Below are 27,087 nucleotides of genomic sequence, written 5' to 3' on the forward strand. Positions count from 1 at the left end.
CATTTCAAGAATGTCTTTTTCTTTTAAGATGCTAAAGAAAACCCTTATGGTGAGGATGACAATAAGAGCCCATTCCCCCTGCAGCCTAAAAACAAACGCAGTTATGCCCAGAATGTGACTGTCTGGATCAAACCCAGTGGCCTGCAGGTAATATTACCATTCACATTGCTTTCCACTGGGGACAAGGAGGAGGGATTCTGGCAGGCAGGCAGACATTTGATCTGATTTTCCTTCCCTTTGATACTTACTAATTCACTTACTTCTAATGTTTGTCATTATTTCCAAAAAGGATTTGAGGTGGCCTACGGTAAAAAGAGTATACAGCAAAATCAATTTTTACAAAATTTAGAGCAATACAAAACCTAGAGGAAGAGGGCAGACAATTGTTCCAGGAACTCAAGGCAAAATAATTGTTTTGAACAATTTGGCTCTGAGCTACCAAAGTCAAAAAAGAAACAAGTAGGGTTTATGTTATATAGGGTTGTATGTCTGATTAAAGGAAGTTTGTCAGTTTTTCTAAAGACACATTTCCCTGGCATTGAATTTTAATGTGAAGTTTTGGACATGCTGAGAAATTGAATAATATAATGGGTGTTATCTTTAACAACAATTTTGAGAAAGATGTGAAAATCTTCATGTGGTTATTTTTTCCATCCCCACAGTAGAGCCCGAACCATAGCATTACACTGTAATTTCACAGAAACACTTTCATGGAAAGCTGTGAGTAGATTATTACCAAGATATGCTACTTTCAGGCAAGGTACTGAGTGACATCTCTTCTCCGCAAAAGTCCTTTGTTCCTATTTTTTAAAATCACTTTTGAGCCTTTGTTCTCACTTAAGTGCCTTTTTTTCCTTTGTTCCTGCAATGAATCCAGCTTAAGCCGGAAGAGAAGAGGTAGTCAGGTCACCTGACAACAGAAGTGGCTTCTGTTGATGACATAGGCCCCCTTTTCACGGAGACTGCACACATCCTGCCATGGCTAAGGGAAGGGAGGTCTCTTCTCTTTGTTGGAAAATCAGGTTTTCCCTCTTTCCTATCAACCTCTGACCTGAGCACTTCCCTATTGGAAAGATAGCTGGTTTCCCCCCCCCTAATTTTTCTAAACTTATTTTAAAATTTTTATTTTAGACTAGGTGTATTTTTTTATTGCGATGAAATACACATAACATTTACCATTTCAACCACTTTTAAATATACCATTCATTTAAATATACACACAATATTTACCATTTCAACCACTTTTAAATATACAAAATTCAGTGGCATTTTGTATAATTACAGTGTTATTCAACTACTACTACTATCTCGTTCTAGCATATTTTATCACCCCAAAAGGAAAACCTGTACCCATTAAACAAGTCACTCTATTTTCCCATCTTCCCCCAGTCCTTGGCAACCAATAATCTGCTTTCTGTCTCTTTGGATTTGCCTATTCTGGGTATTTCATATAAATGGAGTCATATAACATGTGGCCTTTTTGGTTTGGTTTCCTTCCACTAAGCACAATGTCAATGTTCATTCATACATCAGTACTTTTCCCTTTGGTGGTTGAATAACCCATTGTGTAACCAGGCCACATTTTGTTTATCCATTCATTCAGTTGATGGCATTTGGATTGTTTCTATCTTTTTGCTATTTGGAATAATGCTGCTATGAAAATTCATCCAATTCATTTTTTTCTTAAGGTGCTATACTGTTGTAACTAAAAATCATAGCCAAATCCAAGGTTATGCCCTGACCGCTTTGGCTCAGTGGATAGAGCATCGACCTATAAACTGAAGGGTCCCAGGTTTGATTCCAGTCAAGGGCATGTACCTTGGTTGCAGGTACATCCCCAGTGGGAGGTGTGCAGAAGGCAGCTAATCAATGTTTCTGACTCTATCCCTCTCCCTTCCTCTCTGTAAAAAAAATTAATAAAATTTATATATATATTTTTAAATCTAAAGTCATGAAGATTTGCCCTATGTTTTCTTTTTAAGAGTCTGACATGTAAGAATTTTAGCTCCTGCCCAGACCGGTTTAGCTCAGTGGATAGACCATCGGCCTACGGACTGAAGGGTCCCAGGTTCGATTCCGGTCAAGGGCATGTACCTTGGTTTCTGGCACATCCCAATAGAAGGTGTGCAAGAGGCAGCTGATAGATGTTTCTCTCCCATCGATGTTTCTGACTCTATCCCTCTCCCTTCCTCTTTGTAAAATATCAATAAAATATATATATTTTTAAAAGAATTTTAGTTCTTGCGTTAGGTCTCTGATACATTTTTATTTTTTTGGTGTGAAGGGTCCAACTTCATTATTTTCTAAATGTCTGTCTAGTTGTTCTAAAACCAACTTCATTCTTTTCTGTGCGTCTATCTAGTTATTCTAGCATCATTTGTTGAAGAAACTATTCTTACCCCATTAAATGGTCTCAGCAACCTTGTCAAAAAAGCAGCTGGCCATATATATAATTACTTGGTATGTTTTTGTGAGACAAGTTAATTTCTGTCACCAAGGGATTTATTATCAAGCACTTTGCAGGAGGGAGGTGCCGTACTAATATTGAACAGAACAGTGACATTAGAGACATAAATTCAGAAGGGATTCTCATTTTGACACTGTAGCTCTATTTGTATTTTCATTTCTTTAAACATTTAGAGCCATCCTTTTGAATTCTTTCCCCTTTACCACAGAAATCTAATGTTAAATTTGTTTTATCCTTGATAGACAGATGTACAGAAGATTTTAAGAAATGCAAGGAAATTACCTGAAAAAACGCAGACATTCTATAAGGTGAGACCATCAGAATTGCAGTGGAAGAGGGTGAGCCCTGGGATGGGTGCCAGAAATAAATGTTTCCCATAGTTAGTGTGGGGTCATGGAGTGAACATGGACAGGTGTTAGAAATACTTTATGGCTTGTGCTTCAGTTTTTTCATCAGTGAAGTCAGTAGAAGTGATAGGTCCATTTTTGCCCTAAAATCCAAGAATTGGAAGTGCTTAGATGGCCTGGTTCTGTGCAGGAGGGCTTCTCTGTGTTGGTGCTGCTATGACTGGCTGAAGGAAGGAGTGGAAAGGATCTCAACCCTCATAGCCCTTAACTGTCTTCATTCCCATGTGGGTATCCAGCCTAACCCCAGGCTCCCATTGACTTCCTGGGATGGTGATTGCCCAGGACATTCTTCCTGTCCCAGAGAAGCTGCTTCCAGGATTGACTTCTAAAATTGCACATTTATGAAGTGCAAAAGGAGAACCTTCAGCAATCATACCTCGCTAATCCAGATCCGTTGGTGGGAGGAATAAAGTCACAAGGGGTGAGGTGGAGTTGGAGCCTTTAAACTCCTTCATTTCTCTCCTGTCCTCTGGTGTTTGGCTGAAATCAAATTAAGTAGCAGCGTGAGGTATGCTGATGTCAGTTGTATCCTGGTTTGCTAAGTTTAAAATGGGGACACACATACAGCCCTAGGCTAGCATTTGTTCCAGAGAACATACATGCTACTTTGTCTGGCTGTTATTTCATTACCTTTATGTCACTGTTGTCTTCAAACCTAATTATGTAGTGAGCTGGCGAAATTAAGCAAGAACAACCTTAATCAGAGTTCAACCCCAGAGAGCTGGCCAGCCTGCCACGCCCCCCGAACTGAAAGCCAGCTCACACAGCCCCTGGTGACCATTCTGGCTGTGGTCCTCCCTGCAGAGCTTTCTACACACAGTCATCCGCTTCTGTTCGAGACGACACACTTGTACTTTGGCCTTTTGAACTTTTCATTTATTTAACAGAGAAGTGGTCAGAAAGCCCATTTCTCTTTTCTGGATTTATATAATCCCACATATCAGAGCTGGAAAGGGCCTCTACCAGGCAATTGCTTCGGTCCCCGCAGTGGGCAGGGAAGAGGTTATCCTTCTCATTTTGTAAATGAGGCCACTGAGACCCAGAGAGGCTGTACACATTGCCCAGATCACACTGCTACGTGTGCTGAGTGGTCGATGGGGCACTTCCTATTTCTCTGCTTCCATTCACTACCCCACTTTTTTTTTTTTAAGAGAGAGAGAGAAAGAGAGAGAGAGAGACATCGATGTGAGAAAGAAGTATCTATTGACTGCCTCCTGCACACTCCACACCGGGGATCAAGGCCCAAACCTAGGCATGTGCCCTGACCAGGAATCAAACTGGCAACCTTTCGGTGCATGAGTCAATGCCCACCCAACTGAATCACACCAGCCTGGATCCACCTTTCTTTCTGTGGCTGTCCTGTGGGACAGGCCTCTGACTTCTGTGTTCATTGTCATTCAGTGGGAGAGGCTAAGAGCCCTCTGAGGTTTGGGACAAGCCTTTTCCATTCCTGAGTAACAGGAAACCTTAGAGTTATGAGTAAATAAAATGATGTATGCAAAGTGCCTCACTACATTTGCATGAGTGCTCATTAACTGTGTGGTGATAACTTGTTTCAGTCAGTGTCTTTCTTACCCAGCTTTCTCATCACCTTAGAGCACATGTGTCAAACACAAGGCCCACGGGCCAAATCCGTCCCGCCAGGCCTTGCAATGTGGCCCGCACCGCACTGTCATCACTGCACTCCGCTGCGTTTCCATCACAATGACAGTTTATGACTGTTCAGTAAACCATTCGGCCTGCGATTTAGGCTAGATTTTAGAAGGCAGCTATGCTCACCACTATACCACCAACGCTAGGCTGGATTTTAGATTTTGGCCCCTTCTCTGATTGAGTTCGACACCCCTACCTTAGAGGAACTGCTTCTCGGTTATGTCATCCCACTCTCATTATAGGTCCCTAGGCCTGACTGGCAATCAGGGCTGATGGGGGCCTTCTGGCTGCTGGCAGGGCCTCCCTCCCCCAGTTGCCTGCTGGGGCCTTCCTTCTTTCCACACCACCTACTGGTGGTCAGCGCACGCCATTGTGAGCAATTGCACTCCTAGTCGAACTCCTGAGGGGACACTTTGCCTATTAACCTTTTATATATAGAGATAGAGATGCTCACTTAAGGTTGGGGGTCACTGAGAACTTCTACTAAGCTAAGCACTTAGGAAGTCTGTGACCGTTCCAGACAGAGAAATGGCTGGACTGTCTCGGTCAGGTAGACAGAATAGGCAGGGGAGTCAGTCAGGAAGTCAACAAGATGGAAGAAGGTGAAGTGGGAATAGAAATCTGTCAAGAAGTGGGGCCAGCCGAAACTGGTTTGGCTCAGTGGATAGAGCGTCAGTCTGCAGACTGAAGGGACTCAGGTTCGATTCCAGTCAAGGGCATGTACCTAGGTTGTGGGCACATCCCCAGTGGGGGGTGTGCAGGAGGCAGCTGATCGATGTTTCTCTCTCATGGATGTTTCTAACTCTCTATCCCTCTCTTTCTCTCTGTAAAAAATCAATAAAATATATTAAAAAAAAAAAAAAGGAAGAAGTGAGGCCAGACCAGTGTGGCTCAGTGTTTGAGCATCCACCTATTATATTAACCAGGAGGTCATGGTTTGATTCCTAGTCAGGGCACATACTCAGGTTGTGGGCTCAATCCCCAATAAGGAGGGTGCAGGAGGCAGCTGAACAATGATTCTCACTCATTGTTGATGTCTCTCTTCCTCTCTGAAATCAGTAAAAATATTAATATTTTTAAAGTGGAGCTTTGAGAATTTAATAGTCTACCAGTGTACATAATTTCTGCCTAATTATGTATATTATTCACCAAAAATTAGGTCATCATAGTTGAGGTATGTGTATGATATTTGCAGATAAGGTGATTATATTTTCTTAAAAAGAATTTCACATGAATGGTTTTAAATCTGCTTATCCAGTTATACCTTTGAATAAAAAACCTGCTTTTAGCCAGAAAGTTTTGCTCAGTGGTTGGAGCATCGGTTCTCAGACTGAAGGATATCGGGTTTAATTCCCGGTCACGGGCATGTACCTCAGTTGCAGATTCAATCCCCACCTGGTAGGGTGCATGTAGGAGGCAACCAGTCGATGTGTCCCTCTCGCATGGATGTTTCTAACTGCCTTTCCCTCCCTCCAATCACTTTCACTCTCTAAAAGTCAATGGAAAAAGTATCCTCAGGTGAGAATAAAAGGAAAGTTGGTGGGGTTTTTTAAGTATATGATAAGGAAATTGCATTTTAGGAACATTCACTTTTTTTGTCTTATTACAGGAACTGAACCGTTTACGAAAGGCTGCCCTGGCCTTTGGTTTCCTGGACCTGCTCAAAGGGGTGGCCGACATGCTGGAAAGGGAGTGCACGCTGCTGCCCGACACAGCCCACCCCGACGCAGCGTTCCAGCTGACCCACGCTGCCCAGCAGCTCAAGCTGGCCAGTACTGGCACCTCCGAGTACGCTGGCTATGACCACAACATCACACCTTTGCAGACGGACTTTTCTGGGAGCAGCACTGAGCGAATGTAAAGCTGACTTTGGGGGCCTTTCTTCTTTTTCATTTAAGTCCGAATGATTTAGGGTGAAACCTTCTCCAGTGTCCACCTCTGCAGCAGCCACCGGAGGCTGCCTCAGAAGCACCACTTGCTGGTTTGAATGACTCCAACGGTCTAAGGGCTTTGACCTTCGCTTTCTAGGCTCAGTCTTTCAGCCCAAGATACCTGATGGGTACATCTGAGAAACTTGAAGGTGTGATGGGTACAGAGCTCTCCCCCTTCCTCAGGAAACCTGACCCACAGGGGTCTCTGGCTTTCTGAAAGGCATCTTCTCTCCTCTCAGTCCTAAGAACATTTTCAAGATTCTGCCCTTGGATTAAGCAACCCAGACTGTCTGGGTCAAGCTAAGGACAAGCCCTGCACCACTAAGTTTCGGAACCTTTCTTAGGACTTGGGCAAAACTTTTTCACTTAGGTGCTTTTGGTATGTCTTGAGATACAGACTTTTAAATAGAAATCATAAATGTATAAAATTATTCCCATTCAAGGTTTGTTTTTTAATGAAAAAGTATTTGATTTTCTATAAAAGGTTTCACTGGTAAATTAGTCTTTGTCTTTTGGTCTGTTCTATGTGGATATAAGTTCAGCTTTCTATGTGGCAGATTCATAAATCATGAGGGTTCCTTGTGTTCCATACTGACTTCCTTGTTTCTGATACCTGTTAGGTCTCATTGCCTACGCCAAGTTCCATTCAGGTATTCTGACAGGTCACTGCAGTCTGCTCCCCTTCTAATTCATCCCTTAGCTTCGTGTCATTGGGCAAGTCCTGTATCTTCTCTAGGTTTTATTTATATTATCAGTGCTTTTCAGATTGCTCTGTGGGCCGCCTAAAGCAACGGTCACCAATCGGTGGTCCATGAGGTCCAAAAGGTTGGCGACCACTGGCCTAACGTATTACTTCCTACACTTCAACCTTAGCATCCACTTTTGGTTTAGCAATATTTTGTCTGGATAAAGGACTATCACTAACAATTTGAAGACCATTAGAGTAAATAAGTGATCTTTAAACACAAGTTATGATTTTGACTGTAAATGTTTAATAGAAATACACAATCTTTTGCTCTCTCAGACAGACAGTAACACAAAGGCTTGTTAAGAATGTAAGATTTGCCACAGATGCAGCATAATCTGCTGCGAAGCTGATCTGCCTAATTACACACAGAAACTCAGGGGAAAGAATATCAGAAATTAATACAAACAAGTACTGACAGAAGATACAAACATGCAAAATATCCTTCAGTGCAATGACCTTGTAAAAAAAATCAGCCAGTCTGCTAATCATATGATTTAGGTCAAACCAAGTTTCCGCCTTGGGCTCAGAGAAACAGCATAGCTCATTTAGTCCCTTTTTCCCCGGGACAATGGGAATGGCACAATCGTGCCTTAAATTCTTCCCTACAAGCATTACTTCTAACACATTTTGCTTGGAATGTGAAAGAAATTGATGTTTTTGACAATGGCCAAACTTCATAATGCCTAGGTTTTTTCATTTCTCTTGGTGGGTTTCCTGCCAGGAACCTGTGTTAATGGACCAGCTGGTGGTTCTCTAGCCAGTGTTCTCTGCTCACTGTCCAACTTCAGAAGTGAAACAGCAGAATAAAAGCGGGTGTTTTGAGGTCTACTAAACAGACACCCCACCACGACCTCTGACGGGTACACAAATGGACTTACCCAGCAGGGGCGAAGCAGCTTGAGTTTTTTGTTTGTGCACAGCCTAAGGCAGTTTTGCAGGTGTTTAGACTGGCCTACTCTAGTGTTTCCAGTTCGCTACAGGCTGCATTGCAGGCAGCTGTCTGTGGCCAGTCTGACCCTTCTGACCCCTTTAACCTTTTGGTGTTGGAACTCTTATAATCTCATTATTTTCTAACTAGTGTTTCATCTTTAAAGTTGAAAATAGTTCTGATTTATCTTGGAATGAAGTAAGTGATCATGGTGTTCCAAGGTTCTGATTGGTTTCTCCCCAATCATTCTGTGTCCACACAGGTAAGCACTGTATAGTAGCATATCGTTAGAGAGGCCAAAAATTTCAGAGGTAATGTGGATGCTGAGGCCACTTGGACTCAAATGTTTTTCAGTGACTGAGCCAAACAGATTTTTAAAAAATCAATGCCACTCCACTTATTAAGTAACCTTTTGGGTACAGAATATATTAGGTCCTGCCTAAGTCACTTTCACAGCCCCCAATAAAACAAAACAGTCTTGTTTTTCTTCCACAATCAATAGCTGAAAAGAATACATTCCAGCTGTAAGAAAGGCCAGTGCCTAGTGAGTTCAGGGCACTGATGAAATCTCTGGCTTGTGTGAAACAGACTGACTGGACATGGAGTGGGTGGGGACAGGGCTGAGTCTGATGTCACCAACAGATTACAAAAGAACAAACCTGTCATCAGATAGCATGCAAGTAGTACACTAAGATAATACAATAAATTCAGGATGTAACAGGAAAAGGGAAGATAGCCTTACTGAGAATTTAATCATTTAACTTTAAAAAAGCTTTTACATCAGTATAAGAAGGTAAAACTGTAAGAATTATAGATTAGGCTCAAAAGTCTACATGGTAAGAAGTCATCTAAATCTCTTTTCAGTGGATCTTTTTCTTTTTTTGTCCATAGTGTCGCCTGCGCTGTTTATAAAGGTGACGGAAATTTATGTATAACCCTGAAAAAGAAAAGAGGCCAATCAGACATGAGAATCTTCGTCCTGTTTATAACCAGAAGCTCTTGGGCAGGGACACTCTCTAGTTGGCTGTTTTTTATACCCCTCTGTATTTACGGCAGCTGCTCAGGAAGTACAATTCAATGATAAGTCAGTAATGCACCAGAGACCACTCAGTTTTCTCCCAGTGGGTTTACAATTTCACTTTCTCCCATTTTGATTATGAAAATTATCAAACATACAAAAAAGATTAAATCGTTGTACAGTAAATACCATCTAAATTTAAACTTTAACTCTATTACATTTTTTTAAATATATTTTATTGATTTTTTTATACAGAAAGGATGGGAGAGAGATAGTTAGAAACATCAATGAGAGAGAGTCATCGATCAGCCGCCTCCTGCACACCCCCTACTGGGGATATGCCCGCAACCAAGGTACATGCCCTTGACCAGAATCGAACCCAGGACCCTTCAGTCCCCAAGCCAACGCTCTATCCATTGAGCCAAATCGGTCCCGGCTCCATTACATTTTTTTTATCTCATACCCATTCCCATCTCATTTTTTGTGTTTTTCAGTGAAAGTTAAAGACATCAATATCCCTAAACATTTCCTTAATTGGAGTTCACAATATTTTCCCCCAATTTCTTTTCAAATAAGACTTACATAAAATACACAAATTTGAAGTATAGAAACAACCTGATTTCTAATTCAAGGCTATGCAATAATCTGTATAAAGCAATAGTTTAAAAGGTGTGTGATACTTTTCTAGGAAGCACGATCTTCTCAATTAGAAAATACAGGATTTCAGCCCGGCCAGCATGGCTCAGTGGTTGAGCATCAACCTATGAACCAAAAGGTCATATAGTTCAATTCCTAGTCAGGGCACATGCCCAGGTTGTGGGCTTGATCCCCATTGTGGAGCATGTCGGAGACAGCCAATTATGATTCTCTCTCATCTTTGATGTTTCTATGCCTCTCTCTCTTTCCCTTCCTCTCTGAAATATATATATATATATATATATATATATATATATATATATATATATATATATATATATATTTTTTTTTTTTTTTTTTTTTTTTTTTTTTAACACATGATTTTAGTCGGAAAGAACAAATTTCAGTTCTACTTGATCACTGTGGCAGTTAGGGGTGGCCAGGCCTGCAGGGGAAGGCAGTTGTGGACAATCAGGCCAGCAGGGAAGGACAGTTAGGGGCAAACAGGCTGCAGGGGAGTGGTTAAGGGTGATCAGGATGGCAGGCAGAAGGAGTTAGGGGCTATCAGGTGAGGCAGGAGAGCAGTTGGGAGCCAGCAGTCCTGGATTAAAACCCAAGGGACTTTTAAAAGTTTGAATCATTTAGCTCTACACTCTAATGAAGTGAGAGGAAAAAGTCTATTACAGAACCAATACTTACCTAAAAATAACATTATAAGATAAATCTGAAGAAAAAAGGAAAATCTAACTTTGATTTCCATGGGATATGGCAACGTGAAACTGAATCTCCCTGTTTCATTGAACACTGGAATGGACTGGATCACAGAAACAGCTGAAGCAGAAACAAGAACTTGTTAGAAGCAAATAAAGTAGTCACATCTAGTGACAGCACCTTTTAACTCCTCCAAGTTTCAGTTATGGGTTTGTTGAAAATGATATACGACATTCTATAAAGTAGAGAGAAAAATCCCTCCCACTGGTTGTTAGTCAGAATAAAATTAAGTCATAAATATGAAACTGCTCTACCCAGTGTGGCTCAGTGGTTGAGCACTGACCTATGAACCAGAATGTCACAGTTTGATGCCTGATCAGGGCACATGCCCAGATTACAGGCTCAATCCCCAGAAGGGTGTGTAGGAGGCAGCTGGTCAATGATTCTCTCTCAACACTGGTGTTTCTATCTCTCCCTCTCACTTCCTCTCTAACATCAATTAAAAAACAAACAGTAAAATAAAAATATGAACCTGCTTCAGAAAATTAAAACTACCATAGAAATAGGAAGCATGACCACCAGCTCTCAAATGTGTCACATCCCTGGAACTGTCTGGACACCAGCAGTATTATGGAAGGAAGCCACTAGGAAGATAATCTTGAAAAGTCCAACTTCCAAAGACTGACTAAGGCTGGCAGAGGGAGGAAGAAAGATCTGGCCTATGGCGAAGCTGTCCCCTGGGGCTGAGCTATAAAACATAAGAGTTCCTGAAAGTACCTTCTGCCAAACATCCCAGAGGATACAGCGGAATCCACACAGTGTAACGGAGCCATGTGAGCACTTTCCAATCCATGTCAATGCAGGAAAGCATGTAGTAGGGGTACCTATTGAAAGTAAAGGAATTCAGATATTGAAAGCCATTCAAACAGAACCATTTCACAATTAGCCACACATCTTCTTCAGAACAGAAGTATAATCCTGGGCTATCTACCCACAAACTCCCACATGCTCCTCCGACCTTCAAAGGATGTGAACTCTCTTTGAAGACAGAGGAAGTGTAGGTCTCAAAGGAACCCTCTCTGAAATAGTTGAGTAAGTGGAATGGGTGATAAGAAGTTTATTGGCTTTATTCCTAGTTCTGATTGACATTCCAAGTAGGTAAGGCTGACAGACACATTGACAGCACTTTATCTCTGGATAAACGAATGCTATAAAAATTAACTATACTTAAGCATACCACCAAACACCTTTAGCCTCAAACCACTTATAGAATATGTATGGTCTGATAGAGAAGAATATACCTATTTTAATTGGGTTTTTAAAAAAGATTATTTTATTAACAACTGGGGATGGAAGAAGCAGGTAAGCAAGCCGTCAATTTAAACTTCAGAAATCTTACAGTAAAAGATTCATTTTTACCATCCCTTTTAGAAGGCTAGTCTTCACTATTTCCACTCAACCTGGATTGTTCCTTCAACCCCAGATCTTTTCAGCCCTTTCATGAATTTTTCTCTTCCCACCAAGACAAGATCCTGAAGGGAAAGATGGGTCTTTTCATTTCTCTGGGTCTCTCCTGCTCCCCAGTGCCCAGGCTGGCACTACGATCCAATGGCGGCTTAAAACAACAACTCTGCCTCACGTTTGCAGAGCACATAGCTGCAGCTACACTCTCCAAGGGTGGATCCTTAATCCCAAACCAAATGAGACTCTGGGTAAGTCAGCATCTCTCTTAAGAAGAGAGCTGATTCAAAGGAGAAGGATTCAAACACCATCCTAGCATTTCTACCCACCTGAAAATTTCAATTGTGCTCCACAGATAAAACACAAAGAAAACCACGGCTTTGTTTTGCATTTCTTCCATAGTGCCAATGACGATAAACAAAATGAAATTTCTTCCAAAAAGCTATTAAAAGGACCCAAGAGAGAGAAAAACATTTTAAAATATATTTTTAAAAACCATATACATATGTTATCTGAAACCTAACCCCACTAAATTCAAAGTAAATAGGAAAAGATTGAGCTCAACTGGTTTAATCCTTTGCTCCAGTTTTGCAACAAGTTAAATGTCCAAACCAGTCTTTCTGGATAAGTGAGTATGCATGTGTATGTAAATGTATGTGTGTGTGTGTGTAAAAAAATACACAAACAGATTAAAGGATACTGATGAATGAACACTTAAGTCTGCATAAACCAAGTTGAGAAATAGAACATTACCAGCAGGCACTCCCTCTCCTGCCCGGTAAGTAACTACTGTCTTGTGTTAGCCATTCCACTGTTTTCGTTATGGGCTCACTATGTATGTATGGATTCCTATGCAGTACACTGTTTCTCTCTGCTGTTTTTTAAGTGCTGAAATTATTCTATGGGAAATATTCTGTAACTTCTTACTCGATGTTAAGTTCTCAAGATTCACCCACATAGAATCACGTGGCACTCCCAGCTCTGGGAGGCTTGTTCACATCGGATCTATGTGAATGGGACCTGCTGGCCCCATGCAATGGGACACTGAACCTGTCCCGTCCATCTAACCCCCATGCTTATGTGGACTCGTCACTGATACACAAAAAACGTTATTCCATATTAGTGGGTCAATCACTATCCCCTTTTTATTTTTTAAACTAAACCAAGCAGACTCTTTCCAAAGGCAGAAAACCTAGAAATAACAAGGCTACCACATTAACACTTTTACTATGCAACTGATACTATTAGCATGCCAGAGTTGGTACACCACAAAAGGGTAGAATCATAAAAACTACTCCAGAAAAGGCTAACCAATAATCACCTGGTCCCCGTGTCTGGGGAGGTGGTATTTAATGGTACATGATTGCAGTAACAGAAAGAATGAAGAAAGGCTTTGCTGTTCCGTTCCTGGTAAGACTCTTCCAAATACTGGAAGTTACATAGATGTATTAGGGGGAGGGATCCCCACACAAGTCAGCAGAGCCACCTTCATATACGAGAGAAAGTCCGAGTGAAGAGTTCTGCGGTACTGTACTGCCTTTCTTCAGCCACGGTGGGGGGAGACCAAGCATGTCTCTAAGAGGACTGAGGGTAGGATTTTCTGCTGCTGCCTGAGAATCGAGTTTTCCTAGTTGTACAGCTCTTTGTATAATTGTGATTTCATGAAGATGTTATAATGAAATCTACCTGAAATGGCAAAAGTTTACTTTGGAAAATATTCCTGAAGCTTAACTTTTTCCTTCTTGTTCAGATAAAACAATGCTTTTCCTATGCCAATAAGTATTTTTACTAATTGAGACTTCTCAGAAAATTGTGGCATAACTACTAAATAAACACTGAATTCTTTCATTCCCCACCCTAGAGATCAACTATTTAATACCTGGATAACAGAAGGTATCACTGGTGACTTAGTGACTCCAATTGCTGCATTGATAGCCTCCACAACTGCCAACATCTGGCAGAAATACATCATGTCAGCTATGCTGTGAAATGTGTCATAGAAGGACTCTATGGAACAAGAATACATTAAGGGCAAATGAGCTGGCAAATTACAACAGGATTATTTCTCAAACTATATAACGCCTTAAATGAAAGGAATTTTAAGAAAGGTATAATAGCCAAAACCGGTTTGGCTCAGTGGATAGAGTGTCAGCCTACGGACTTAAGGGTCCCGGGATCGATTCCGGTCAAGGGCATGTACCTTGGTTGTGGGCACACCTCCAGTAGGGGGTGTGCAAGAGGCAGCTGGTCGATGATTCTCTCTCATCGATGTTTCTAACTCTCTATCCCTCTCTCTTCCTCTCTGTAAAAAATCAATAAAATATATTTTTTTTAAAAAGAAAGGTATAATAAATATCCAGTCAGATTCAAGTTTAATAACCAACTACACTGAAAGAAAGCAGGCCTACAGAATCACGGAAGTCAACTCTATTGGTTATCACAAAGTCAACACATAAACCTGTATGCACTTCTCATTTTAAACAGCCAGGGAAAGAAGCACACCTAGACTTCATCCAGTTATTATATCCTGAGAGATCTATATATCAAGCACAGCAATAATTCTTTTCAGCTCCATTATCTAATTTAATTTAAAGCTAAAACTATATCTCATTAAATGCAATCTAGCCTTTTAAAATCTAAAAAATTGTATAATCGTAAGTAGAAGTACAAGAATATTGAATAAAATTAACTTTCAAAAACCTTAATTGTGCTTATATATTTAATCCTAATTATTCTGAGAATCTATCCTAAGAAAAAGTCTAAAATGAAGATAGAGAAAAACTTTAGAAACAAGGTTGCTCTCTGAAACTTTTCTAACTACATTAAAGTACAAACTGTCTGAATGTTTAAGGGTATGGGGAATTTGAGTAAACTATAGTATATTACTTCATGGATATTATATAATAATTTAAAATAACAGTTATTGCTTATATGAGTTCAGCAAATGTGGTATCAATTCTGAGTGGTCCATAATATAAAATCCTTTACTTGTCAAAATGATCCTAACCTCACACCCTGCATTCCCACATTCCTCTTTGCAGTGTGTCTCAGCCAGGCCAGGCCACCCATGACGTTTTAGGGAGGACAACTGTTTGTCCTACACATTGCAGAAAGTTTAGGATTCTTGGCTGCTTATTAAATCCAAGTAGTGCTTCCGAGGATCTGGCAGCGTTAGAACAGCTACCAACAAAGAGGACCCTGTAGGAGCCTCATGGGGATGATTTAAATAATGATGAATAAAAGGCCCTTGCCAAAACTGAGGAAAACCTCTGAAGTATTTTTGCAGAAATGAATCATTTTACAATCCTGCTGCAAAGTCAAATGTGAGATGAAGAATGGTGTATATATATGGCTGATACATAATTTTACCAGAAAAATTCCATCAATATGCAGTTCAAAATCTGACTAATTCTTTTCTTTGAAAAAACTTAATGCAAAATTACAATTTAAATTTTGATACATATAAAATAAATTGTTTTCATAATTTTAAATGCCCCCTTTTCAAGACAAAATCCTCATCAAAACTTTTTGTCACATTTAACAATGTAAATTCTGGTATCATTCATTGAGAAGGGGATTCACTTTAAGTGGCATTTCTACTTTATAAAATGAGAAATTTAAAGCTAAAACCTAGAAAGTTAAAACTCATACTTAGAAAGTTGTGACCTAAGACTTGGCATATGGTAAATGAAAATTCGATCTTCGGGGCTTTGCCTCTGATTTTATGGGAAATTGTTTCAATTCAGGAATAGAAATCTGATTTCTAAAATGATAATTATAAAGAATATTAGTAACATTAAAATGCTTATAATATTGTTTTTACAAACAAGATGCAGCCGAAATTGGTTTGGCTCAGTGGATAGAGTGTCGGTCTTCAGACTGAAGGGTCCTGGGTTCGATTCCGGTCAAGGGCATGTACACTGGTTGCAGGCACATCCCTGGAGGGGGGTGTGCAGGAGGCAGCTGGTCGGTGTTTCTCTCTCATCGATGTTTCTAGTTCTCTATCCCTCTCCCTTCCTCTCTGTAAAAAAATCAATAAAATATATTTTTTTTTAAAAACAAGATGCAAAATTGTATATACATACATTATGATGATTATTTTTAACTGTAGGAAGGAAAAAGACTATCATTATTAATATGGGAATATTAATAATGATAGACAATGGCTTATTAACCTCCCTTTCCTTCTCCTACACTTTTATTCCTGTTTTCCCCCCTTTTACAAACTTTTTAAAATAAGCACATTTAATTTTACAATTTGAAAAAAAAATTTTTTTAATAGGAAAAGGCTCTCATATGTGAATGGAATATGGATTTAAACAATGATAGTATAAAATAGAATATACTCTTTCTGGGCATTATACATCAAAATCCCTAAAAACAATATGTCCTTTAAACTCACAATTCCACTTTAGGAATTGTTCCCAAGGAAGCTTTGTGGGAAAGGTGACAAGAACCAAGGAGCCTAGAATCATAGTTGGGATTAAAGTAGAATTTTTATTCTAAGTCTTTATTTTCTGATTTCCTCTGTAATTAACACATTTTTAAAATTAGAAATAAGAGTAAAAATTGATTTAATTTTTTAAAAAAGTATTACTTAATAGAGAGCTAGGCAAGTTCAAACAAGTTTTTACATAAGCCCAAGTCTACTGCTGTTTTCTGAGCATATGAAGTTTAGCAAATACATGATTACATGAAAAAACAAGTACGTGTGTAAAATCTGCCATTCATCAACATCCTTTATTCAAAAGGAGAAATTGCAAAAGGCAAACTAGGACTCTGGGTGGTAGGCCCCAACTCTTCTCTGCGAACTGATAAGGGAAGAATTAAACCAGCAGGTGGTTAGGAAGAGGCTCAGAGCCAAAATAGAAATTACAAATCCATGCAGCTTATTTTAACACATGACCCAGATACTTAGCAGCTTTTGAACTGCATCAGGCCAGCAGGCTTGCACAGCAACACTCAGAATCAATCCAGCTATGTTGGTTTAACCTGTGATTTGCAGAATTCCAAGATGTTAAGACAGCTGGCAAAACATGCACTTCTTTCAAATGACTCTAGACACAACTACAACACATCTTCTACAAACCTCGGATGAAAAAATTTAGGAGTGAAGAAGGAAACAGTTGACAGGACTTTTTTCTCTCTTTAAACAGAGTTTATATTTTTCCATTGTACTTATACTCCTTTTTATTCAACAAAATGAAGAAATTTTTTAAATTATCCACATTTAAACCATTTGAAAATGGTGCATTTCCTCCATTTTTGTATGTATTGGTTCATTTTCACCTTTTTATATGGGTGCGAACTAATTGGAAGATTAAATTTATGTTATTTATTTAGCCCATTATCAGTACTTTTACATGTTATTACAGACTCTTCAAATACTTTATATTTGTTTCACAACATTCCAATGAGGAACTATTCTAAACCAATTCCTCACTGAACATTTAGGTAGCTTCTAATCTGTCACTAATATAAATAATGCCATGATGTATAATTATCTTTTTGAAAAAGCTTCTCTTGCAGTTTCAGTTCTTTCTTTAGAACATAGTTCTAGAGGTGAAATTACCTCTAGATTTTACCTCAAGGTAATTTACCTAGAAATTACCTCTAGAAATTACCTCAAGGATATGAACAGTTAAGGTTCCTGATTCACTTTGCCAAATTATTTCCCAAGAGTTGTAATTGCGTACCTTCACAGTAGCATTGGTGGGTGTATTTTAGCATAAGTCCTCTTGATTTAGGTATCTTTTAAAACTTTGCAAAATTGACAATAAAAATGTCTTTTTTTTCTCATTATTACTGTTAAAAAAAAATTTCTATATATTAAATTATGACTTTTTGTGTACATACTTTATAGTTTATCTATTCGCTGGAGTTTTCACATATTTAAAGTAATTTGTACAAGTTCTTTATATGTAAATAAATTGATCTTTATTGGTATTTGTTGCAATTTTCCACCACGTTCTATCTCCATGCTAATAATCTCAATGTACTTTTAATCTTTAATGTTATTTTGGCTGGGGTGTTATCAGATATACAGGAATTTACGTATTTTATTGTAGTTAAATATATTGACTTTTTCCTTTATGATTCTTTCAACACTTTTAAGCTTAGAAAAGCCTAACATTCCACATGAGATTTTTATAAATATTTACTTATATCTTTAATTACGGTTTAACTTTTTGATAAATAATTCTTTTTATTAATATATTTTATTGATTTTTTTACAGAGAGGAAGGGAGAGGGATAGAGTTAGAAACATTGATGAGAGAGAAACATCGATCGGCTGCCTCCTGCACACCCCCTATTGGGGATGTGCCCGCAACCAATGTACATGCCCTTGACCAGAATCGAACCTGGGACCCTTCAGTCCACAGGCCGATGCTCTATCCACTGAGCCAAACCGGTTTCAGCATGATAAATCTTAAGTCTTTTGAGCAAATTTATTTTTCAATGTAAAGGAGAAGAGTCAGAGTCCTTACTCCTTCATGTGCCCAAACCTAATCAATTTTCCTTGGAAATATTTATCCAATAAAAAAAGTATTGGATAATATTTCCCTTTCAATTGATTCATGATTCCTTTATCAAATATAATTGAGGTATGTATATAATGTAAGAACTATTCCTAGGCCACCTAGTCTGCTCTGCTGATCAGTCTGTTCTTACACTAATACCATACTATTTTAATTATCATAGTGCCCTGGTGCACAGATTCGTGCACATTGAAAGGACATTAATTAGAAGGTGGCTGGAGAGGTGGGACTGGGTGAGAGGGGCAGGACACACCCTGGAGCCAACCTCCCACAGTCCCTCCAGGGCCAGCTGCACCTAGGGCAGCGCAGCAGCTCGAAGGGCGTCTGCGGAGTGAGCAAGGTCCCTCCGACAGATGAGGTCCCTTGGCCTGGCCTTCGGGGATCAGGCTGAAATGGGCTCTCCAACATCCCTCAAGGGGTCCCAATTGAGAGAGGACAGTTCTCAGGTGATGCATCCCGGAACTAGGCTCCCTCCTCTCTGATTCCAGGGTGCGTCACCTGAGAACCACCACTGCCAAATCTCCGCAGCTCATCAGCTCCTGCATTGAGCATCTGCCCCCAGGCAGTCAGTGCATGTCATAGCTACCAGGAGGACGATCAGATGCTTGCTTAGCCTTTTATATATACAGATTATTTAATATCAGGTGGAGAAAGTCCTCTCCCATTACCTTTCTTCACAATAAAATTTCATAATACTTTAGGTCACATTTTTAAATATTTTCTATTGTTATTTACTTTAGCCAGAATTCTGTTAAGCATGCAAACTAATTTATCAAAAACCAATATCTTTATAATAGTCTTTTCATTCATTTTTTGAACAGTTCAGTTGAGAATCTATTTAGACTCCAAAAGGATAAGATCCTTTTTGGACTTGCATAACTCTGGCATTAGAAGTATCACATCAATTTCTTTAGTTATAAACTATTATACAGTGAATAGAGAAAGGCATGGTAGTCCAAGATATGCCCCTGGCGAGCTGTGTGGACAGGAACCATTTCTTTGGCCATCTCTAAACTTGTTTCCTCACCAGCTAACGAGATGGAATATCAGCCCATCTGTTTCAGAAACCATGGGAAATAGAAAATATGAAAATACATTGAACCAAAACCGGTCTGGCTCAGTGGATAGAACATCAGCCTGTAGACTGAAAGGTCCCAGGTTCGATTCCGGGCATGTACACTGGTTGCAGGCACATCCCCAGTGGGAGGTGTGCAGGAGGCAGCTGATTGATGTTTCTCTCTCATCGATGTTTCTAGCTCTCTATCCCTCTTCCTTCCTCTCTGTAAAAAAGCAATAAAATTTAAAAAAAAGAAAAGAAAATACATTGACAAGCATGGAGTACTATACAAATATGGGTGTTTAATATTAATACCAAAGGCAAAAAGTATTACCTTTGATGAGTAGTGGGCCAATCTACTAAAAAAAGAAATCTCATGTTAAAATTTGGTACTTGCCTTTTCCCAGGATAAAGAACCTCACAGTCATGTTGACAAACATCCATGAGAATCCCAAGAATTGCACAAGATTATACATGAACAGGTATCCTTTCTTCATGTTTATAAGAGCTGAAAAGCACAGCAATGCAGTAAACTGTTACAAGCAGCACAGCAAAAGAGGGGTATGTAGGGCATCCTATAATAACTTCATCCCTCATTCCTATTTGGGTGCTCTAAGCTCCCACACAAATACCTGGCCCAGGTCTGTACCAGCCTGGCTTCTGGCCCCATAGACAAACAGAAAGAAAAAATATGAGGAACACTGCACTCCAAGGTATGTTTTCAGCAGTCTTTGCCCTCAGAACCTTGAAGGGTAAGTATACTAGTACAGACATAACAAATCAAAGAAGAGAATATATCTTAGGAGGTATTAAAGTATGGGGGAAAGCTATACTCAGCTCCTATTCTTGTTATCTACACTAATAAAAGAGAAATATGTAAATTGACTGTCACTTCACAACGCCCACCAGCCAATGCAAATTAGTGGGACAAAGGTGGTGGTGGCCACAGAGCCAGCCAGAGAAGGCGGGAGGCTTGGATCACCCCTGGCAAAGGAGGAAGCCAAGCTTCCGGCCCGCCTGGGCCAGCTGATGAAGGAGGGTCCTGTGGGCAGCCAGGGGCAACCCAAGCTTCACGCCTGTGCTGGCTGGCTGCCAAAGGTGGGACCTGTGGGTGGCAGCCATGGAGCCGGCCTGAGCACCAAAGGCCTGGGTAGCCTGAGCCAGCTATCAAGGGAGGGGTCTGCAAACAGCCCTTAGCCCCTCACCCAGGGGTGAGGGTCCCTGCTGAAGGGCACAGCCAGCCTAAAAACAGCCCTCAGCCCCTTACCCAGGCTGGCCACACCCCAGTGGGGAGCCCCACCCTAATGGAGGCATAACTGGCCGGCAAACCACCACAGGCATCATACCCAGGCCACCCTGCCCCCCAAAAGAACCCCACCCTGATCCTGGACACCCTTCAGGGCAAACCAGCTGACCCCCCACCCCTGCACCATGCCTCTATTTATGCTAATAAAAGGGTAATATGATCATTAAACTGGGAGACCTTCCAGACATTCTTAAGAGCAAAGCCCTGGTGGCAGGGCCAAGGTAGAGGTGCAGTTAAGGGCCAACAGGGGAGGGCAGTTGTGGGTGATCAGGCCGTTGGGGGTGATCAGGCCAACAGGGGGGCAGTTTGGGGTAAGCAGGCCAGCAGGCAGGGAGGGCAGGTGGTGGCAAGCAGGCCAGCAGGGGGGAGCAGCTGGAGGCAAGCAGGCTGGCAGGAGTGACAGTTGGGGGTGAGCAGGCTGGTGGGGGCACAGTTAGGGATGAGAAGGCTGGCAGGCAGAATGGTTAGGAGCAATTAGGCAGGCAGGCAGAATAGCAGTTAGGAGCCAGCAGTTCTGGATTATGAGAGGGATCCCAGATTGGAGTGGGTGTAGGCTGGGCTGAGGCACACACATACCCCTACCCCCAGTGCATGAATTTTGTGCACCGGGCCACTAGTCTTAACCTGTTAACAGAGCAGGACCTATAAATACGTCAAACGTAAACACTATTGGGAACGGGTAGGACATATGAATACGTCCTTGAAATATATGTTGCGCCCTGAGAGGGACGGTATATATTTTTTGTAATCTTTATAATTGTTTGTAAAATTTATAATTTTTTTAATTCAATGTTTCCATTTTTTTGTTGGTATTCTTTTCTATTTGTTTGTAATTTTGTATTTTCCTTTGTGCTTTATATATAAATAAACAAAAAATATATTTTTTATTTTAATTAAGTATAAATAAATAAAATAATAATATAAAATTATGTCCACTGGGCATGACATACTGACACGTCCTAGTGAAAGAGTATGCGCCCGTTGTACATTGCGTAATTAAAAAGGGAACTCCCCGGTTAATAGGTTAATATAATCTACATTTACTTCTTTTCTGGAATTTGGGGGGGTCATTGGGGGGGTCAAACTACTGTGTTTCCCCGAAAATAAGACCTAGCGCATGGAAAGATAAGACATCCCCTGAAAATAAGACCTAACGCAACTTTGGGAGAAAAAATTAATATAAGACACTGTCTTATTTTCAGGGAAACATGATAGCTCAAAGAGAGATAATGAATAACAAAAAAAAAAAATTCTGATATTTGATCATATATTCATTCAACTAAGCATTAACTGAACACCTACAATGTCCAAGGTATGGAGGGGCACTATTGGGATTCAAAGAACTTACAGCCTAAAACCGTAATACAAGATAGAATGACAGGTAACATCTTGTGAAAATTTCAAGGTGAGAAAATTACATTAGGCTGGGAAGTGGGAATCAAGCAAGTATCTGATCTGGGCTTTGGAGGATGGGTAGAAGAAGGATATAACCAAAGGAGGAAAATTACAATCTGAGAGGCAAGAGAATAAGGGACATTAATTTTGTCTGCAGCCTAAGGTTTGTGAAACAGCTAATTACAGACTTAAGGAAGGAGTGAGAAACTTAGGGTCATGATTGAGTCAAAGGAGTAGGTAAAGGAAAGGCTTCTCAAGAGAAGAGCTATGGAGTGCAGGTTCTGCTGCCACAAATTTAGTCCTAGATTACAGACATTCTGCATTTATGCTTGGATGTTGCTCCAAGCAAAAGCAACCTTATTCTAAGAGGCAAAAAAAGCTAGACAAATTAAATTTTTTTTCTTCAAAACTATAAAAGTTTATTAAACTTCCCAATCATAAATAACTTCCTTCATTAGAAACCTTTAATGAATTTAGATAAAACTGTTAAAAGTTTTATCTGACATCCTAAAAATCAATATATAAGTATTTTCATATATTTTTGAAGTTTATCCCTCTAAACACAAAAATTAATTTAAATCTCAGGTGTCCTTTTATGTTACTATTATTTACCTCCACTAATTGTCTCCCCTCCTTTGCTTCTCTAAGGGAATATTTCTCTAAATTAGTAGTTATTCAAATCTTTTTTTTTTTTTAGAGCAACGAAATCTTCTTTTCAAGAAAAACTTTATTAACAATACCATGAAACACAAAAGCACAGTTGCTTTGACTAAAGTAGAAGTGCTTGGTTGGCCTATCTCTCCAAAGCATCTCTGGGAACCCTTGGGGTACCATGGAACATAGTTTGAAAACCACGACTCTACAACTTTCCACTCCCGTATTTATGGCATGCCAAATATGCACCACTAAGACGTGAATAAGTGAACAAATGAGGAACTCTTATATTATTTGTTTTTTTAGCATTACTTTTAACTTGTAGACTTCCATAGTCCTTCCTCTAGAATGCAAGCTCTTAGAGCACAGGTGCTATGATGAATTCATTGACTCCACACCTCAAGGGACTAGTATAATGCTTTCAGTGCTGCAAGAATTTAAGATTGCTGCTGAATTTAATCTATGTCACCAGAAGATAATACACTTACAGAACTTATTGCTTATAAGTGGTTGGACAGACAGAAATAGAGATGGATTTTTTCCAACGTTGATAACCACACTTATCTGTAGCACAGCCCTTACGATCTCAGTTGGGAGAAAAAAACCAGATTCGAAGGAGTGTAGCCGTGAACCTCCATCACATTTCCACATGTCCATGCAGTACATGCTGCCATCTGACATTAGGCCAGTCCAAGAAACTAAGGTTCTTCCATACTATATGCCAGATGATGGTAAGCTCCAAATAAAAGACAAACATTATCCAACCAGTGTGGCTCACTGATTGAGTGTCAATCTATGAACCAGGAGGTCAAGGTTCAATTCCCACCCCTGAGTTGTGGGCTTGATTCCTAGTGTGGGGCATACAGGAGGCAGCCGATCAATGATTCTCTCTCATCACTGAGGTTTCTCTCTCTCTCTGCTTCTCCCTTTCTCTCTGAAATCAATAAAAATATTTTTTAAAGGGAAACATTAAAAGTAAGGCTTCTAATGTGGATGTGCACAGTGTAAGCACTGGACATTAAGGACTGCTCATCCACTCACACACACAATATTAGCTCTCCTACATTACACTCATCATTACCCCCGTCTCTATCACAAATTAAATGGTAACTGCCATAGCAGCAGGGCAACTTACTTTCCACAGAGCCTTCGCTTTCCATTCTGAGTTTATTTAGGCGTTCTTCTTCCTAGAATTTGGACAGAAGTTTTTCAAAAAGAAAAGTTAGAATGCCCAGATGCTTGCAAAAGTCCACATGTTGGATAACTGATCTGACTCCCTGAAAGCCTCTTCCAATTGTGCTCATACTTCATCGGGGAAAATGTCCTGGCTCAGGGTGCTAAAAAGCCTGACTCCTCCTCCTCACTGAGTAGCATTAACATCACAGGATGCCCACCCAGTACGCACAGAACTGAACCAGTCAGCTGGCTTCTACACTATAAAGTGGGTAGTCTTGACATCTTAGAACCGGAGAGACATTCAGATTTGTCAAGGTCATAGAAACAAACAAATTTAAGGCAGAAAATATATTGCTATTTTATTTTTAACACCTCTAGATTTTTAGTATAATTTTTCCAGAATCTAAAACCATGTCTCCACATCACTATGAACTAATATGTGGTTACATATAGACATATTTATATGTTGTTCAGTCAGCTGAGAGGACCTAGAAGCGATGATATCCCAGCAGCAACAAGCATACAAAACCCAGATGTTGGTTTCCATTACCATTCTCCTCTAAAAAGAACAGAGCTCCTTGAAGAATGGCTGATTCTAGGGCTGAGCAGGAAACATACAAGATAAGCCAAGAGCAGCTTACAGTACCAGAAATTACAGAAGTGCACACAAAAAAAGGAAAGAAGAAAGCCCCATAATGAAGTGAAGGAGCTATGAGCTTTGCCAAAAGGACACAAGAGCCAATGAATTTAGATAAAGAATGAATAAAAAAAATTCTGATATTTGATCATATGTAGAGTTCTATTGACCAAACCTGAAACAATCTGAGCAACAAAATAACACAGTACTGAATTATAACTCAAACTATAAAATAAATATTAATGAGTCTACTGATATTTTTTTAATGACTGAATAAATTAGTGGGAGAGAATAATCTCCAATGCAGAATAATTTCAAATAAAATATGTAGACACTCCACCCTGAAGATGGGAAGTATGACTCCCCAATCCTTAAGTGTGACCTTTGCATAGCAACTAACTTCTGAAGAGTACAGTAAGGAAAGGGGAGGAAGTAACATTACAACGTAGAGACCTGACAAACATTACCTCAACCACATGAGCAAAATCAATATCAACAGGAATAAGTCATATTGATAGTATGTACCCATGATATGGCATGATAAGAATAAAATCTATGTGGTCTTCCTCCCTAAAACCAATCATGAAAAACGCACCAAGCATACCCACTGAGGAACAGTCTACAAAACATGACCAGTACTTCTATAAAACCATGTCTCCAGGTGGTTAACTTAATGTCTAACTTCGTATTTATTCTATCAGACCCTGATAAGTATCTGAGGTGGCCCAAATAACGTGGTCTCCTCATGATTTCTGTCTAGGTCGTAGGGTCCTTACTGACCTTGGCTCGGAGCTCCATTTCCGCATCAGACTCGTCCAGCCAGCGATCAAAGTCAGGGGCCAAAAACAGCGGACGCTTCTCCTGCTTGGTGAGTCTCTCCCACCACTGGCTCACCTTCTTCTGTACCGTAATGTTTACCTGCCTCTGGGTCAGTTTGTAAACCGGCTAAGAGAGAAAATAAGAACGTGAGGATGCTCTCTCCTTCCTATGCCCCTCTTCTTCCTCTTAAACTGCCCTAAGCCAGTGTGACTACACAGAGACACCAAAGAATAGGTTACTTCCCCTTCCTTCTCTGTTCCTAATAGTAGTCATTTCCTTTGAAAAGATATCAAAGAGTATCAAATAACATACGCTCAAGACCAAAATAGTTCCCTGATGCAAAGGGAACATCTACACCACATGTGTCAAACACAAGGCCCGCGGGCCAAATCCGTCCCGCCAGGCCTTGCAATGTGGCCCGCACCGCGCTGTCATCACTGCACTCCGCTGCGTTTCCATCACAATGACAGTTTATGACTGTTCAGTAAACCATTCGGCCCGCGATTTAGGCTGGATTTTAGATTTTGGCCCCTTCTCTGATTGAGTTCGACACCCCTAATCTACACCATGAGCTAGTATAGGGAAAATCTGGTAAGAACAGCCCTGTCTGTATGATGCACCCAATGAATGACACAGGAGAAAATCAGGATAAGAAAGGCAGAGAGTTCCTGGTTACCGATATACTAGAAGAAACTAAATGAAACTCCTGCCAGATCTACATCATGCAAGGCACTACATCCAATCACTATTTCAAGTGCATCCTCACCTTCCAAATTTTCCTCCTATGACGATGGTCCTTGCATAGAGAGTCCTTATTTTAGAAAGATCTAATCGAGGCTAGAACTGTACTACAATAGATCAGATACAACTTTTTCACATGGGTCAGCCTAGGGAGTCTTCCCAACTAAAACTCAAGTTCTTTTTTTTTAAAAATTTGATTTTTTTACAAACATTTCAATATTTATAGTTATCCAAGTTTTTTTTTAATATATATTTTATTGATTTTTTTACAGAGAGGAAGGGAGAGGAATAGAGAGTTAGAAACATCAATGAGAGAGAAACATCGACCAGCTGCCTCCTGCACACCCCCTTCCGGGGATGTGCCCGCAACCATGGTACATGCTCTTGACCGGAATCAAACCTGGGACCCCTCAGTCCACAGACCGATGCTCTATCCACTGAGCCAAACTGGTTCGGCTAAATTCAAATTCTTAGTGGCTGTTGCAGTTCATTATTCTACATGTCTTCCCCTTTTGCCTCCAAAGCAAGACCCATGACAAGTTCTCCACTCCTTACATCACTGCTGTCTATTAAAACAACCAAAGCAACAGAAACTCCTACAGACAGAGAGCAATATGCTCAAACCCTAATAGATAAGAGTGTAAATCCAGAAACTGAAATACACCATGTTCTGGATTCCCTCCCTTCCAGTTACAGAAGCTTCCTCAAGCTCTGAGAGAAGGGAAACTTCAATATACTTTCCACATTCTTTCTAAAGATCAATTGCTTCAGCATTTTCTGATTTCCACTGTCCCTCAGGCAGT

The 27,087-nt window shown here is 40.1% G+C and overlaps 2 protein-coding genes across 6 annotated transcripts in view; one reads left to right on the top strand and one right to left on the bottom strand.

The window, feature by feature from the left end:
* INTS14 (integrator complex subunit 14) overlaps positions 1-8,039 on the top strand; it is a 29,926-nt gene extending 21,887 nt beyond the window's left edge. For 2 of the 4 annotated variants that reach the window (XM_036438759.2, XM_036438750.2), the window contains 3 exons: positions 29-147; positions 2,710-2,775; positions 6,137-8,039. In XM_036438759.2, coding sequence (XP_036294652.1) covers positions 29-147; positions 2,710-2,775; positions 6,137-6,388 — 437 coding nt within the window. In that variant the 3' untranslated portion in view covers positions 6,389-8,039. Of the gene's footprint in view, positions 1-28; positions 148-289; positions 460-877; positions 1,073-2,709; positions 2,776-6,136 lie in introns of those variants that run through there. The other 2 variants (XR_006741589.1, XM_036438778.2) reach the window with 2 other exon arrangements.
* HACD3 (3-hydroxyacyl-CoA dehydratase 3) overlaps positions 7,432-27,087 on the bottom strand; it is a 31,742-nt gene continuing 12,086 nt past the window's right edge. For both annotated transcript variants that reach the window (XM_036438824.2, XM_036438832.2), the window contains 8 exons: positions 25,505-25,669; positions 24,047-24,098; positions 19,954-20,064; positions 13,840-13,967; positions 12,290-12,402; positions 11,277-11,383; positions 10,488-10,619; positions 7,432-9,071 (listed from right to left, as the gene is read on the bottom strand). In XM_036438824.2, the coding sequence (XP_036294717.1) occupies positions 8,995-9,071; positions 10,488-10,619; positions 11,277-11,383; positions 12,290-12,402; positions 13,840-13,967; positions 19,954-20,064; positions 24,047-24,098; positions 25,505-25,669 (885 nt within the window). In that variant the 3' untranslated portion in view covers positions 7,432-8,994. The remainder of the gene's footprint in view (positions 9,072-10,487; positions 10,620-11,276; positions 11,384-12,289; positions 12,403-13,839; positions 13,968-19,953; positions 20,065-24,046; positions 24,099-25,504; positions 25,670-27,087) is intronic.

Source organism: Pipistrellus kuhlii, unplaced genomic scaffold, assembly GCF_014108245.1.
Source record: "Pipistrellus kuhlii isolate mPipKuh1 unplaced genomic scaffold, mPipKuh1.p scaffold_m20_p_1, whole genome shotgun sequence".
Lineage (NCBI taxonomy): Eukaryota > Metazoa > Chordata > Mammalia > Chiroptera > Vespertilionidae > Pipistrellus > Pipistrellus kuhlii.